General features: G+C 39.4%; 1 protein-coding gene across 3 annotated transcripts in view; it reads left to right on the forward strand.

Moving 5' to 3' along the window:
- PEPD (peptidase D) overlaps positions 1-17689 on the forward strand; it is a 143148-nt gene that overhangs the window by 34300 nt on the left and 91159 nt on the right. For all 3 annotated transcript variants that reach the window (XM_053952645.1, XM_053952647.1, XM_053952648.1), the window contains 3 exons: positions 2850-2894; positions 9155-9230; positions 10604-10650. In XM_053952645.1, the coding sequence (XP_053808620.1) occupies positions 2850-2894; positions 9155-9230; positions 10604-10650 (168 nt within the window). The remainder of the gene's footprint in view (positions 1-2849; positions 2895-9154; positions 9231-10603; positions 10651-17689) is intronic.

Below are 17689 nucleotides of genomic sequence, written 5' to 3' on the forward strand. Positions count from 1 at the left end.
CAGGTGGCCTTGTGGCCACTCACCCAGGACCCACAGCTGCCATGAGATGGGTGGAGTGAGACAGTTCTGTCCTTAATCTTTGACTTCCTTGATAAAGTGGCCTACAATATATTCTCTTGCACATACGGGTTGATGCTGTGTCTAAGAGGCCTAACATCTTTTCTAGCTGGCATTACAACAGAAAGTCTGTCTTTCAGGTGAGAGAGAGAACTGTTGCTCAGCTGACAATCTCCAGGCTCTTCTCCACCCACCAGCAGGATTCAGTCCTGCTGCCTCTCTGTGTGTTTAATGAGGTTTCCCAGTTGACAACAAACTAGAATTTTAAGGAATTGACACATAATAGGTGGTCCCAGCCAGCAAGACTTGGATTTCTGGCAGCACAAAGACAGTTCAAGAAGAGCCTGATACCTTGAGAAGGCTGCCCTAGAGCAGAGGCTGGACAGAGTTACAGAATAAAGCAGGGATTTGCTAAAAGGCCTCACTGGATCCACCTTGGGCAGCACAAGAGCCCAGCCAGGGCTACAGCCAAGGTGAGCCAAAAGGGTCACAGAATGGACGACCGCTCACAAGGTCTCTCGCTTTGATCAGTTCTGGCCCATCTGCATATTGGAGTTAATTGTCCAATTCCAGCTTTAGCCCATGAAGTCCCACCCTTCTTGTTTTTCTCTCTTCAGTCCACGTTGTTTATGCTCTTGGCCTGGGATTTGGATCAGTTGTCCTTGGTCCCCAGCTAGAGAAGGAATTGTTTTGTCTCCCTGCTCTGTGCAGAGAGCTCACCATCCCCTAATATGAAGCTCAGAACTACACACTAAAGCAGCACAGAATCTGAAAAATATAAAAGCTAAAACCTGAGGCATGGCCAGGAAAGATAAAATCCAGGGACTGTAGCTGAAATGGCTTTTCTAAAAGAGTGAGCTGCTGTAACTCTACACCAGTGTACAATTTTTCTCCTTTTCTGAATGCTCGGGTGAGACAGTCTTCTTTTATGAGGTTCATATTTGGCTCATTTAATTTGCTTTTGATTTCATCCATTTGTGTTTGTGGTTAAAGTGATCAATTGAGTTTTTTGAGATGTGGATTTTCAGAGTCAAAGTCAGCTGCCTTCTGTAACTGCCCTTCCCTGTGCTTTATTTTCTTTTGTTACTTCACAATAACCATAGTTTACTGCTATTTGCATAGAGCTGCTGTTGGACACTCCAGTGCTGCACTGTCTCCTGACATTTGCCTTCATTGATCAGTTTTCTGTCTGACATACTGATGACATAATTGAAAGGTTTTGTGTCTCTTGTTACAGCTGTAGCATAATTCTGTGTCTTGGTTTTTTGTGGTGGTGTCAGTTGGTGTTCTCCAGCCACACAGGGAGCTCAGGCTTTGGGTTCTTAGAATATTCAAAAATTGATTTGACTATGTCATTCATGTATTTTCTTCTGAAAAATTTTGTATTTTACTGTCTCTTCCATTGTAGAATTATTTCTGCATTGGTCTATATAAGTGATAATTTTTGAGATGGTGATGATTAAATTGAAAATATGCCCTTTTGATATTTTGTTGTTTCCAAGTGACCAATTTTGTTATATAGTGATGCACTGTTCTGTGACTGGTGGGTAGCTTTTTGTCTTGAGTAGTTTTTACAGTGATTTCCCATTAATAGCCATAATGTTGAATACCATACAGCTTGTTCTTGTTGAATGTTGTAATGAGTTTTTGGTTTGAACTACTAGCCTTCTCCTTATTAGGGTTTTATAAATTTATAAAATTTACCATTTATTTCTGAAAAAGAGAAACATAGGGGTATTTTTCTGCTTTCTCAGGACACTGGAAGACCATTACACAATTAAAAGTGACCTCTAAGTAAATTTTTTAAAACTGGGTTTGTGCTTTCATTGGTCCCTTCTGAGGTATAAAGAATAGTTAATAACCTGGAATAGATTTAATTTTTTTTTCCTTCAAAAATGTGGGAAAATGAACTGTTGCCTCATAACATTCTTTTGAAGAATTGCTCGGAACTTACAGCATTTTAATTCTCTTAAATACCCTAACTGGAGAGCCAACAGTCCTGAGCAGACAAAAATATATTTGATGCAGAACACTCCTTAGGCATTTAAATTGTAAGCAAAAAAGACCCTTTAAACGATGCTTGAAAATCCATTTGTGTTCCACCTAATTACTCAGCTGCTTACTCTATTTGCCACTGTAGTGTTATTGTTTAGAGAGCCTCAAAATCATTCCAAGACTACATGAATTGCTCATGTAGAAAATAAACAGAAAACCAGAGAAGTGTCAGAGGCCAAGGCGAGTTGGGAGCTTCTGCTTTGCCTTTTGTGTAGATTGGAAAAGGCACGGAGAGGTCATTTTCCTTTTCACCATCCTCTAAGCAAGCTTGTTTATTACATGGCCACCTTCTGTGCACACAGAAGTGGGAAGGCATGAGACAAAGGATGAAATCTGCAATTTGCTGGCTTTAATTTCATTGAAGGGTGTTTGAGGAACAAAGTAAAAATCACAGAATAATTTGGAATGAATGCCTGGAGGTCAGTCTGGTCCACCCCACAGTCACAGCAGTGAGCTGATAACCTAGCATTTTATTGTTGTCAAAAGAAGTGTGATAAGCATGTCTCAAACATACTGTTACACTGGCTTCTGCACATTCTTAAAATCATGTATATGCTTTAGTCTCATGTATTTCAAAATGAAATGCATTCTTCTCACTGGGTTCTCTACTGAATTCCCATACAATACTTGTTTTCACTTTACTTCCTCAGAGAAGACACAGTTAAACAAAAGGTGTATGTAGTCTTTGCTGTTGTGGCTGGCTGCTTTTTAATATTAGTGTCTTTGGGTTTTTTTAGATTCAATGTCAACAACACAATTCTTCATCCTGAAATTGCAGAATGGTGAGTAACAAAAAAATCTTTCTTTTTGAGTAATGTTGAAAATATGTATACTGTACCATTGCTTCAGAGAGGTTCCCTCAGCAGAAGCCTCCTACTTTACCACAGGAGTTTTAATTTTAAATTGATTTCATGTTATGGACTGGAAATAATGGACAAACATAATAATAGGGCAAGGTAACAGCATTGAAAACCAAAGAATTTATGTAACATTATTAAGCATTATATCTGGATACACATTTCTCTAGAATGTGTTTAAGACACATTCATGTAAATATGAATTTGTATGAATGGGAAAAGAACTGAGGATAATTTATGTTCTAGCAACAGAAATCAAACGTAGATCAGCACTCGTGTCTAAACAGGCAGTATTTAATTAGGTGTTGTTTTTTAATCAGGATTTATTTTAACAGCCTTAATTTTGTTGAATTATTATTCATATAACTGTACTTTGTAATTCTTGGGGAATTCTGCTGTAGCCTATCTGAAACAAACAAACTAGATGTGTGACTAAGTGCAAAGCTGCTCCATTTTATTAGTTTTCCTCTTTTGGTCAACATTGCTGACTTTGTCCATAGGGTTGCTCCATAACTAAGGCTCTCTAGTTTTCCATTTAGAAAATTACTGAAGAAACATAGTAGTAGATGAAAGAACATAGTAGTGGATTTTTGCTAATGAATTAGTTTTTTATCTAAGCTTTTTTTTTTTTTTTTTGTGCAGTAATATAGAAATGGGGACACAAATCCTTAGTTAAGACAGAAAAGCTTAAAATAAAAAACACAGGTGCACCCTCTGACTACCACAGAGTATGGTATTGCATGCTGCTACATATTATGCTTTTTAATGCTTATTTTCAGCACATATGCTGAGAACCATCTTCTGCTGTCTCCATCTACAGCTAATTGCCAGCTTGAAGACTGTGGAGATGTTATTTGAACATCAGTGATTTCAGAACATTTAGAGTTGTTAAAAGGTCACATATCTGTTGTGGCAGATATTTTTTGTTGCTTGGCAGGACATAAAGCTGCAAAAGGGAAATGGGAAGTGGGGAGGCTTTGTGTAGACATGTTCCATCCCTGAGTCATGCGTGGGCCTGGAGCTGTGGTAGTGGACTCATTGCTCCTGCTGGTGAGTGTCAGGGGAACTGATCTTCAGATCTTGCCTATGCTGTCCTTCTAGAATTTGTGCCATTCCTTTTCCTAAACAGAGAAGTTATGTTATGGGCTTGATTTCTGAGTTTAAGAGGGGTGAGGAAGAGGACCTGGAGAGGGCCTGTCTGACTTCCAAGCTTTGCACTGAAGACACAGCAGGACAACAGGGACAGAAATGGCAATTTTAGCTGGAGAAGGCTTTGGAGTAGGGCCACAGACTTTTTCCCAAGGTGGTTTTCAGTTTGTTTCCATCCACCTTACCAAGGTGTCATAAGCTTTTCCCCTCTGTGGTTTCAGTTAAAGGGTGATTAAATGTTCTTTAGGAAGCTCAGGTAAGGACAAACATAAGGTCAGTGCCCTGGAGGTTGTACTGAGACAGGTGGAGCTTTGAGGCAGTAGAAGGGCAGCACCTGGAGCTGGGGTGGAATCATCTCTTCAGTGAATTGTGAGTGGCAGCCTGGAATTCTGATTTAGTTCTTCCTGCAGCCTCAGGAAGAGGGATGCTTGGTATGCAGCTTCCCTACACCTGGCTTTCAAGGAAAGGGAATTCTAAGTAAAAGATTTGTATTCAGAGACATTTTAAAAGGTTTTACTGAGTTTGGTGGCTTTCATTTTAAGTAAGAAGTATGTTAAAGATGGTTGTTAGGTTTTAAGTGTCTGGTGAAATTAACATGTGAATGACAGATCATGTATATTAAAGCTTAGGAAAGCAGAAGTCTCCTTGGAATGTCAAGTTACCAGCCAAGAAAGTTTGTTTGGAAAGCAATATTTTTAGAGTTAAGAACATTTTTCTTTCAGGAAGATGAATTCTTGTGGGTTATATTCTGGGGTAGGAAATTGCATCCTTTGAATCATCTCCTTGCAGGGATGCATTTCATTTCAGATTTGGCAAGCTCTGAACTACTCTGTTTTACATGGTACTTGTCAGAAAAACTTTGGTCTACACCATGCTGTCAAGCTGCCAGCTAGAGATGAAATGGCTGAGCTTTCTGAACCAGCCAGGGGGAACTGGGAGCTACAAAAGGCAACTCTAGTATTATACAGTCTCCTGATAAAATGCAGAAAAAATGACAAGAGGCAAAGTGTTTGTGGTTAAGGATCTGTTGCCTCTCTTGCTACTTTTTCAAGATCTCATAATTTTCTGACTTAGTATGGAACTTAAGATAAAACAGAAGAATTCAACCTTACACTGGATTTCAGCAGTTTGCAGATGGTGTTTTAATTTTTTTTTTCAGTTTATTGAGTGGGTGTATTTCCAAACAAATTTTTAAAAATTTAAAGGCTTCCAATTCAAATTTCATAGTGAATGGCTATGCTAAGTATTGATTTCAGTGTTTTGAAAAGAAAATGTCATCTAACAGAAGAAAGAATTCAAACTTGTCTAAATTATCTCCTTAGCAATCAGATTTTCTGACACCAACACTTAGCCAAATGGCCTTTTGTTCCTGTAATTTGCCAGTGTCTATCATAATTGTGCTGTTGCTGGAAGTAAACATCTAGTAAGTTGCAGCTCTCTTTGTGCCTTTATATACTGTATTTTCCTGTAAACTCAGTGAAAATGGGGTTTGATAGTTTTATGTGGAAGATTTCATATGTTCTGTATTTTGCATTATTTTGATGGAAAGCTATAAATATTTCTTTGTGAAAACTGATCTGTATGTTAATATCCTAAAACTGTGCATTTGCTTTTTGTGTTTTCAGAGGTTTTTCTATCTATGCTGTAAGCCTCTTAACATTTTTTTGAACTCCTGTCTTTGGTATTCATGCACCTGTCTTTCAGAATTGTACTGTGATGCCTCTCCTTTACATATGTGCATTACTGTGTTTGCTGGCTTTGATGCTAATTCAGTTAGCAAGTTTTTATGCATTGCAGAAGAGCATTAGTGTATCAACTGTGATAGAGAAATTTCTATAAATAAAATGTGGAAAGGTAACAGCAGAGGTGAGAAAGGGTAAAAATAAGGCAGGCCTGTGAAGTCTGCCCACATGGGCATCATGCTTACATCTTAAGTGGTCTGTAAATCTAGTATTTCCAGAAGGAAAAGGAGAAGTGGACATTCCCAGGTGTTTTCCATGTATGTCACAGAAAGGAGACGTTAAGGTTGCACACATGTACTAAAAACAGCAAAACAAGCCAGCTGATAAAGCACTCATCTGATAACTGGAAACAAATACTTCTGGCAGCATTATCACAGCTGCAGAATGCACATAAACAATTTATGTATCTTTGAGGAGAGCACTGGTTTAGGAAAACACAGTTGAGTTATGTGAGTTTCAGCCTCATAATTGCCTCAAATTCTATATGCTCTTGACCACTTGATTAGGTCATGCATGTAATTTGGTATCCAGACATTTAAAATGCCCAAATGCACTTTCAGGATTGAAATTATTGTTGTTTATATTAAAATTTCTCTGTCCTGCTGGATGACTGACATGGGTGAAAAGACCAGCTGCTCATATGGATAAGTGAAAATAAAAGTAGAAAATGTGTGTAGAAGAAGAATGAGGAAGATTTTTCATTTTACCATTTACACTGGTAAAATGAAAAGGGGGAAAAAAGGTCAGTCCTGACACTTAGAGACTTGTGCTTCTATTTAAACTAGATTGCACTGAGTGGCCCCCCTGCTAGTCTGAGGAGTGCCTCACATGTGGAATCTGTACGTTGTGGCAATTTGCATTAACTGGAGCCTGGAAATTATTTGTTCCCATTAAAATATTAATGCATTTATGCAGAGGCTGTAACTGGTCCAAGAGGTGTTTTTAATAGAATGTTGAAGTTTGCATTCATGAAAAAAGGTGGGATTTTCTTCCTATCCTTATTTTGGAAGTGGGGGAAAGCATCATGAGAACTGTGGACACTCATCACAAGATTGCCCTGAAGTGCCAACCACTGCTGTAAACATGGGAGGCTTGGGAGGGTGCTGCTTTTTGCACTGTCAAAACAGTGAGAAGGTGGTGAAAACCAGGCTTTTCTACTAGCCAGCCATGATGTGGGAGCTCCATCAACAGTACCACTGTAACCCTGGAGCCCACTGTCTGGTGTAGGGTGAAATTGATCCTGTTCCCTGCACAATCCTCCCTCTCCTTCCTTCTCTCCTTGGGTAGTGGTTTTTGTTGGTCTCAGAATGACTAAATATTTTCTGTAAAGACCTTGTGTAAATGAAGGAGTTGCATTGCATAAATAGTCAGTCTGAGGCCGAGCATGAATTTCTGTATTCAAATAGATACCTGAGAAGTTGTGGTCTAATACAAATACCTTGATCCTGAAGCCTTATGTTCAAGCCAAGGGAAATGGTTTCTAACACTGTTTGCACTTGCTGTGGAGCAGTTACTAACTTTTATTACTAGCAGATTGCAACAAAGAGATTAGACAACTGAATTATGAAACAACCTATTTTTCGGGCAATTGCAGATCATGGATATGTACTGTATACTGAAGGTAATATAAAGGCACATCAAACAAGTGTTAAATTACCCTGCTAGCACATACAGTCTTCCAAGGAATAGGATTTTAAAAAAAATTTAAAAATCTATAAGCCTTTGCTGCCTCATTCTAGCTGAAATATATTTGAGCCACTCTTTTTTATGTCTTGGCTGAAAGACAGGAGTGGAAGGTTGTTTCCTCACTCATGGTCAGCAGATTTTACCATCCCAGTGTAATTTTTTCACTGGGTGTGCATTTTAAAACCTTGTGCTTGTCATTCTCAATTGCATCGTGATTATTCTGTGCCATCTTCCATTTGACTGAGAAAGTCAATCCACTCCCCTCTACAGTTTCTGTTTGTAAAAGCATTCTGATCAATATCAGGATTTTACAAAGGTACCTTTACTCTTGCCAGAAGAGTTGTGTTTGAAGGGAGTGGCTGTGCTGTAGTAATGCACTGTCTGTGGAAAATGCTGTAATCTCACATCAGAGGCACTGATGGCTGAGAAACCTGTTTCTGGACTCATTAAAACAAACTACAGAGCAGAAATACAGTAAATAGTTTTCTACAGCAGTGTGAGGAGGAGCATGTAACAATAAAAAGAGGGGTCTTGGTGGCAGTTTGAAAGTATAACAGTTATGGTTCTTTGTACCTGCTGCAAACCCTGGAGTGCAGCTCGAAAACATGATTGAAATATTTTCATGCAATTCAATAGATGTAGTTCTGTGCTTTGTAAACAGTAAGTATGTACTTCACAGCTGCCTTTGAGATGGGCATGAAAAATACTAGGAATTCAGTTTGTGTGACAGTGGAAGGAGTGTGTGGTGTTTAATAGAGGTTATGGAACTGTGTGTGCTTTACACTGTGCATGTCACACTCAATAGCTGCTTTTATTTGAAATACATGATGGAAATACATGTAGAGAAGAGTTAAACGGTGCATTTTTGACATGAGTTCAGAAGAGAGTATCAAGGCTCAGAAACATACATGAATTCAGTATCTCATAAGGCACAAAGAGTAGGATGGAGTTTTTAGGGCATTGATTTGTTTGGGGTTTTATGTTTTTTATCTTCCTGCAGAAGCATGTGAAAGAATGGACATCATGGCTGTAATTACTGCTGCTGTGGTTTCTGAATTTGTGGTTTGGGCTTTTGAATAACAAACAAAAATAGCATTTTGTCACACCACCCCTTGCCCGCCTTTTGAGGTCTTGCAAATAGGTGGGAGTTGGGATTGTGCTGAACAGAAATTCTGGAGCTCTGGGAATTTAAATATGTAAAATAGTTTCAAATTCTGTTTAAAAGGAAATTGAGCATGCTTGTAGAAATGTTCCATTTGAAGTAGTGTTAGAGTTATGACAAATGCAGAATTGCATTGGTTTTGTTCCCAATGTATTGTAGAATGAGTTGAAAAAATGTTGGTTGAACCACTTGTTTATAAGTATTAAATGGGGCAGGCTGATATTTGAAATTCTTGTGATTTGCCTTCGTAAGATTGTTTTGCTAATGCTGAATCAATGCCAACGATACTTTGTTGTCATGAATATTGTAATAGCTGTTTGCTCTTGAAGTGTACTTGATCTAATCTTATTATAGGTGATGCATATTATTTTCAGGGTTTTTTCATTTTGCATTCTTAAGCTGTGAAGTTGCAGTATAACGTGCTATCTGTTGTTCTTCTCTTTAAGTCGTGTCATTAAGACAGACATGGAGTTGGAAGTTCTGCGCTACACCAATAAAATCTCCAGTGAAGCTCATAAAGAGGTAATGGATCCTTTACTGTTAATAATTTTTGCTCTTAGTGTAGCAGTGGTACTCAGAAAATGTCCCCAGCAACCCAGAATTGCTTAGTAATAAAATAATGGAAAGGCTGGATAGAAATAAGAGGATAATATCCCTCCTATTACAGCCCAGTAATATACCTTGCATTGTCCTTGAACTCACTGGTGCGTTTGTGATGTGTGAGAAATGAAGTGTGGGTTCGGGTAAGAGCTCACCTCGGCAGAAGGTGACCTGCTTGCAGTCTGTCTGTTCTGTGTGCACAAATACCTGTATAATGATAGAGAAATAAAAGATCAAGGTTATTCAGGCCCATGTGCAGCTCTGAAAAGCTTAACTAGCAGGTAACTGTCCCCAGATCCTGATGGAATGGGGAAGTCTTTCCATGCACAGTGTAGCACAGGGAAAGGATTCCTCGGGGTGCTCCTGAGAGCTGGGTTTGTCCCTGGGGCAGTGCTGGGCCCTGCTGTTCTGTTGCCATTCCAGTGTGGCAATGGCAAGCCCAGGCTCTCAGCAAGGCTACTCAGGCTGGACCTGGCACTACACCTGGGGAGCTGCACCTCTCCTGGTGGTCATGACAAAATCAGCCTGGGTGTCAGTCCTGCACTCCATCCAGTGATGCAGATCTGCCCATGAGTTCTGACCAGAGGCAGCTTAGGTAACACTAGCTGATGAGGTTACTGACTCAGCTATTGTCTTGGCTCCTGCTCCTCAGATACCCAAACTATGAAGGGTAAAAATGTTCTAAAATGAATATTGTAAAATTGAAAACTCAAAGGATAGTCATTTTGCATTCGTATTCCTTGGTTTTTCTTCATCCTTGAATAATCTTCTCACATCTGAGAGTATTTTTTTCTGTAGAGCAGCTGCCTAGGACTTCTATAATGCAGAAACAAAGGAATAAAACTTTCTTAGCAAATCTGAGAACAAGGATCAGATTTATGACTTGTAAACTGGTGTTAGCTCTAGTAGTTTTCTGTTGATTCAGATTTCAAAGTATAAAAGAGACTCTCCCATGTAGGATAATCCAGTTCATAGCTTTGTTTTGCCTAAGTAGAACAAAAGGACTTGCTGCCACGTTCACCACAGCTTTCACAATTGAACATTGGTTGCACTTCATTGGGATATAGTAGTTTGGCAATTAAACTTGCTTTATTCCTGGAGACTGCAGGCATTTTTAAAGATTAAAGTGTTTGATTCCAGTGTAGTTTTAAAATGCATGTACTGATATAAATTTAAATGAAGTGCAGATGATATTTTTGTAATATAGGTTTCTCTGGAGATAGTCATAAGTCATAAATGTATAAATATGAGATTTCCTCCTGCTATAAGGTCCCATGCTAATATGTATCTTACAGGTAATGAAGGCCGTAAAAGTAGGAATGAAAGAATACGAGCTGGAGAGGTAAGAGTTTTACACTAATTATAATAAAAAAAGATAATATCTCTGTAGCAGGGAGAAAAGCAATAGCTGAGACAATGCATGGATTCAGTTGAGACAGAGTTCATTGGTGTTTGAAGGCCATTGTAAGTATTAGTTTCTTATTTTGAGGTGGTACTTCATCTGTTTCAAACATGCATTTGATGAGGGGTGATTATTTTTTGGTTAAGTGTAGCATATCTCTCTTCCTGGAGTTACAGTAATTTGCAGAAGCTTGAAAATAGCTGTTTTCATCGTTTGAAGCCATCCAATAAAATTGTGTTTATGCTTAAACATTGCCTTTAGTCTAGTTCTGCTTAGAAGGCTGCATGAGTGGGTGTTTAAGAGTCTTACGAAGGGCTGTGTTCAATTACATTTTGCCTGCAATTACAAGGCAGCAATACCTGTACTTAGCCTGCACAGGGAGCTCAGCTCACACGTGTGATGGGTGTTCTAGAGCTGCTGAGAAGTCAATAAGAAAGCAGCAGATATCTCTTATGCTGAAAAGAGTGTGCTGTACAGGCATCCATGAGGGGTTTGGCTGGTCCTAACTGATACACTAATGATGTGTCTAGGTCTAAGGAAAACATTGCCTCCTCTCTTGAATCAATATTTACATTAGAGCATCAGCATTTATCATATAAAGCATGGTTTTGATCATCAAGTCCATTTATTTTTAGCTTGTACATGGTATTTTCAATTTTCACAGTATTTGCATAATGAAGAAATAGAAAGTAGCAGTCATATGTCAGTTAGTGTTGTTTCTTGGCAGTAATTTTTCAAAGGCTTGCAAGCAGGCTAGAGCAGCACCCAGGAAAGGGAATATAAAGAGACCACAGTATTTGTCATAAGGATTTCAAGGTAGCTCAAAAGACAAATAAAGCTCTTGGAAGATATTAAAGTTCCATTTAAGCAGTTTAAATTTCTGAAGATACTATAGTCTCATGCCTATAATTTGTCAGTGCCTCAAACTGCATTTACATGTATCACCAGGTAACAGGGAAAAAATAAATTGATTGCATTCTGTCTTTATTTTTGAACTTTGTGTTTCTGTTCATTTTACTCACTGGCCATGCTATACATGCCAATTGAGAAATTTTGGCTCTGGAAGTCATTAGCAATCAAAAATTTCCCTAGAGCAGAATTTGTTCTCAGATGCTTTTAAATGCCATGATCCTGGCAGTTTGATTTTAATGTCATGCAACAACTACATATATAAACACTCTTCTGTATGTCTACAAGGTATATTACCTTTTTTCTCCAGGACTTTCACTCTTCCCTGGCTAGCTACTTCCACACATATCAACCATTTGAAAAGATTATTTATGTCTTTCAATTGAAAAAAATAAATAAATTAAGCAGCTACTACACCTATTTAAAATTGCCTTCTATTCTTCCATACACCTTGATGGATTACACTGCTTCAAAGAGTTTGAAGTTACTTAGCTAATGAAAGAGCTCTTAGCAGACTGCTCTACTGTGTGCCTTGGAGACTTTAATTAGAATTTCAGTTTCTTTTACTGGTGGAATTCATTCATACTGCACCCATTCCTTTAGGGAAAAATGGCCCTAAAAATTTAAACGTTGTCTGCTAGGAAGAATAATGGCAGAGATCCCAAAAGCAATTAAAATTGTCTGTTACTGGATGTAGGACCTAAGTGTTGCCTTTTCTTTGTCCATTTGGTTAAACACTGGTAAATGATTTTGAACCAGTAATGTGTTAATACTGAGATATATAAAAACTAAATGTATTTAACTGCAACTCCAATCAGACCTGACTTCTTTTCTGGTTTGACATTATTTAACTTTAATGTGTGGTCGGTTGACTTTAAGGAGACAGCCAAGGCAATTACCTACAAACAGTAATCCACAGCATGTGTAATTGCATGTAAAGTCATTTTGGTAGGTCAGATTCTGGGTTTTCTCTGAAGCAGTTTATTTAGTATTTGTGCTTATCTCATGTTTAATTAATCCTTTAATTAAAGGCTTTTAATTATGAAACTGCTCTGTAGCGAATATATTGTTCAAAATATAGCAAAACAGTAAAAAAAAGTCTTCAGCTTGAGACGTGTGTGAATAAAATCTGTGATTCCAGCAAAGTTGTTTGAGCGTGAGTATATAGACAAAGATTTTTGTGTACATATAAAAACAGACTGAAAGTACTAATTAGGACCTACAGTTATCTGTTTCAGAGTTCTCTGAAGGCCTGGAGATAACTTCTCTAGATCAGTGTTTATCAATTTCTAGATTTCATCTGTGTATTATCAAATTAAGTGTGGAATCTTCTGTTCGTTGCCTCATTAGTTCCCTTTTTATTAAAAAGAACATTTTTACGACTGGGGTGGCTACTTGGAATGTCAGTTTGCTTGGGGAATGATATGAAAGTGTATGCTGTAGCAGCAGATGAGTGCCTGCCTGCATCACGAGTTCTGGGCACACAGCTGTTGTATGCATTGCCCAATTTTGTGGGGATTTATTCCCTTCTTAATAGCACTGAAGGTCCAGATGTCTGAAATACCAGAATAAGATTTTCAGCACTAAAGTTCTCCAGCACTAAAGATTCTCCAGCACTAAAGTTGTGTTAAACAGGACATCATTTATTCAGGCCTGAGGTTCATGCTGGAGATCCTAACCTAATGTGGACATGTGGTTCTAGAAGAGTGTTACTTACCTACAGCTACTACATTCATATTAAAATTTACCATTACCATAAATCCCACCCCATGTTCCCAGAGGTTCAGTCCTTTGTTTTCTCTGTCATGGCACTCTTGAGCCAGATGTCTTCTTATCTCCCAACTGTCCTTGCTGAAAGCAGCTTTTGCATGTCTTGTTTCTTTGCTAAAAGCTTCATAGGCACATTAGAATTAATTAACCCTTTTGGTGTGGCTGTGACAGGAGTGTGTGCACAGCCCTGGGTTCATTAGATGATGATGTATTTATCACTGCCTTGAGGATGCCAGGCAGCACTAAACCAGTCCTAAACAGCCATTCCCTTGTCCCACACCCCCCTGCATTGTGTGACTGTCTCTGAAACCTCTGGGCTGCTGAACACGGGAGCACCTGGGGGTTACCATGCAAATAACTGTGACTGCAGTGCCCAAATCCTGGGGCCTGGTCCTGCAGAGTGGAGCCTTCTAAAACAGAGGAGCATTGGCTAGTGTACCCCTGTACAGTGCACAGGGAACATTGGCTAGTGCACAGGGGCAGTGGCTAGTGCACAGAGAGCAGTGGCTAGTGCACAGGAAGCATTGGCTAGTGCAGAGGGAGCATTGCCTAGTGCAGAGGGAGCATTGGCTAGTGCACAGGGGGCAGTGGCTAGTGTACAGAGCAGACAGCATGGGCAGCAGGGAGGGGATTGTGCCCTCTGCCCTCAGCTGAGAGCCACCTGCAGAGCTGCCCCAGCCTGGCCAGCACAGGAGGGACCTGGAGCTGCTGCACAGAGCCCAGAGGAGGCTCCAGGAGGAGCAGAGGGATGGAGCAGCTCTGCTGGCAGGAAAGGCTGGCACAGCTGGCATTGCTCACCTGCACAGGAGAAGCTTCTGTTGTGACCTAATTGTGGCCTTCCAGTGCCTCAAGGGAGCCACCAGAAAGATGGACAGACGCTACTTACAAGGGCCTGGATTGACAAGACATGGGGGGATGGCTTCAAACTGACAGAGATATTAGGAAAAGATTCTTCATTGCAAAGGAAAATAATTGTGGGGATTTTGTAGCAGTTAATACTACACTTAAACTCCACTCTGCTCTAACAGCAATAATTTGAAGAATAAAATGGCAAGAAAGCAGCTACAGAGTTTTTTTTTCTTTTTGGTTTACAATGCTTACAGACTATTTTTACACCTTGCCTCTCTTACCAGCTGAGGCTGATAAAAGTTCTTTATCCCTATTCTTTTCAATGCTGTCCCTGATTCCACAGCAGAGCCTGGGCTATGAGATGAGTTGCTGTTGCATCTGTCAGTGTTAAATTTCACTATCTGGGGAAGTCTGAGAGCACTCTCACAGATTATGGAACTCATATTTCATTTTTCTCTCTCTCCTCTTCTCCAGTTGAACACGCTGAAAATAAAACACACATGTTATTTCACTAAAAAAGAGAAACTAGCCATAATAATTTTATTTTCCTTTGGGTATTTCCTTTTAGTGAAATGTTGATTATTTTAGCTAATCAGTATTTGCCACTTACCATTTCCTGATGATTTTGCTCTTTGAATGTTTTTGAAAAAGTCACTGACTTCTGCAGCAGATGATCTTCAAAAATACTTGGTTTTTTTCATGAGGCTGAATAGATTTTCAGCTCAATTATAACCTTCATAAGTCCTTCACATAAGTGTGCATAGATAGTAAATGAGAATACCCACTGCAGCTGACAAAAATACACAGGTGAATCTTTCAGAGTTGCTTTTTGGCATGGGAATGGTGTTGAATTGTGTCATGACTCTCACTGCTATTTGTGTATTTTTATTAAGCAAGAGACCAGCACTCCATTAGTCTCAAGCAGCATGTCAGTCTGCTCAGTTACTGCTATGTCTTTTATGTCTTTTTCTTTTCCTTTTTTTTTTTTTAACAGTTAGTGTTGTGTATTATTAGTGTTGTGTATATGCCTTATTTCCCAAACTGCCTTGCAATTAGAGGTCATATGTTTTTCAATGTAGGGTGTTGCTATCAAAAGGTTAGTTTTAAAACTTTAAAATATATGAGAAACAGAGAGAGAGGTGGAAGGTGACCTTTTCCTGAATTTTAAAAAACCCAGCACAATCCACTAATTTTTCCTTTGTTTCTGCAGGCCTGTGTGGTAGGGCAGGAGTCTGCTTGCTGTCTGGATGGTGTTTAGTGTAAGATGATCCTGTACCTGATATTTATCTGTCTGTGTATCTACTTCTAGCACAAGGGTTGAAGGACGAAATGGATCAGCCACGATCTCTGTTTTTAGCAAGAAATCCTCACCATGCAGCAGCCCAGGAGCTTCTGTTCAGCATGGATGCACCGGGGCTGGCAGGGAAGGAGTAGTGAGCCAGTGGTTTTGTACCTGTGCCTGTGTTAGGGGCAGCAGGGGTCATCCAGGGCTTCCTAAAAATGGTGATAGGAAATGACCTGCAGTGTCCAGGGCCAAGTACACAGCTTAGTGCTGACAGCTCTGACAGCAAATGCTGGGTGCCTGCTAATTGCTTCATTTGAGCAAGCTGCTGAATCTCATGTGTTCAGTGCCCAGAGGGAAGTCAGATGTAATGTGTTTACCTGGAAGAGCAACTGGATTCAGAGAGACACTTCCTGCAGCCTTTCCCTCCTGCCCACCTTCCCTACGTACTGCTCGTCTTTTGATGTTTTAAATTAGGCTGTCGCCACTCATTTCCTAATCCAGCTGAAGTAAGGTTGTAAATAGTCTTTAAATAAATCTAAATTTTAAAATTGCTTTAGAAAACCCCCGAGCATTGATTCTCTTTTGTGACATACAGAGGCACAATTGCAAATGTGTGCACACTCAACTCAGCAGAAATAGAGGAGAGGATTACCTGTGAGCATGGAGACCTCCTGTCTCACCACCTCATCTGCTTTAGGAAATGTAAATCAACTGCAAAAGTTTCAGCTGCCCCAGCCCTGGCAAACATATGCCGGCTTCTATTTGCTCTGCTCTCCCCCTTCTCCCCAGCTGAGAGGAGAAATGTGGGAGTTAGACACTTCTGGGGGCATGGCAACCTCAGAGACCCATTTTACCTGAGCTGCTGGTCAGTATGTTCATGGTGGTTGGTGATGAACTCCATTAGCTGCTGAGAGGGAGCAGAACAGTTTCAGTGTATTCCCAGTAACCTCTCAGCATTTTCCCTTTGCTGGAGGTCCTGGGGGAAGGTCAGGTGTTGTCTTTCAGTCACCTCCTGATGCAAGAGTACTGTTTATTTGCACAGGCCACTCTTGTGACTGAAATTCCACATATTTGGGTTTTACCTTCTACAAAAAACCAGTGAACTTGGACCGTGTGAGAGATTTAAAATAAGCCCCTCTATAATCACAGAGATACCAAAGAACAATTACCATACTCATATTGGAAAATGGTTGCTTTCAGAAAGAGAGCTGTGGCAGGATGTACACCACGTGTGTGCATCCAGAGCTTGGCTCATGGCATAGCAAGAGATAACCCACCTTTGAATGCTGTGTCACTGTTTGTCCTCACAGGGTTAGTAATGTAGTAAATGTGATCATTCATAATTATCCTTTGATTATCTTTTTGGAAATTAAAAAATAGTAGCATTTTAATTTTGTAACACTGAAAATTGCAAGCATTATTAATTTCTCTGGATGTTTTCTACAGTGACTTACTATTAGTCACTGCAGTGACTATTACTCTATTAAAGGAAGAACAAGCTTTCTTCTCAAATTAGCAATGATCTCAGTTTTTACTGAATCTAGTGTGGTATTGAGATAGTGAACTAATTAACATTGCTAATGACAAGCTAAGATTGGAGATATGTGAAATGAAACTCATTGTAAAAGACAGCCAGCTGAAATTATTATTTGATGTGGATTTTGTTCATGCTTGTTCAGACAAGTCAAAAGTAAAGATTCTACCATATGTGAGGCTTTATCTCCATTGTAAGCTTTACCTCAATAATTTTTCTAATTACTGATGAAGCAGAGAGATGAGAACTTTGTGTTTTTTGGCCATCTTTTGATAAACAGAATTGCTTGTGATCATGATCAGAGACCAGAAGCTCAACTTGAAGGAAATGGGTAGAATACTAAGACTGTCCATTAATGTCATGATATCACACACTGACCTGAAAATTAAACCTATTTTACACACATGAAAAGAAAAAGAACAGACTTTTTTCCTTGCTGCTGGCATGCCCACTGCATAAATTCTTTTCCAAATTTGTTCTCAGAGCATCTTCATCATCATAGTGTGCAAGTGACACCTTACAGCTTATTAAGCAGCATTTCTAATGTCTATTGTGATGGCTCTTTTGTTTGTTTGATTTTTGTTTGGTTTTCTGTTATTGCATCATCTGTCTAGGGGATGAATTGTGCAGAA

This window comes from Vidua chalybeata, chromosome 11 (genome assembly GCF_026979565.1).
Source record: "Vidua chalybeata isolate OUT-0048 chromosome 11, bVidCha1 merged haplotype, whole genome shotgun sequence".
NCBI lineage: Eukaryota > Metazoa > Chordata > Aves > Passeriformes > Viduidae > Vidua > Vidua chalybeata.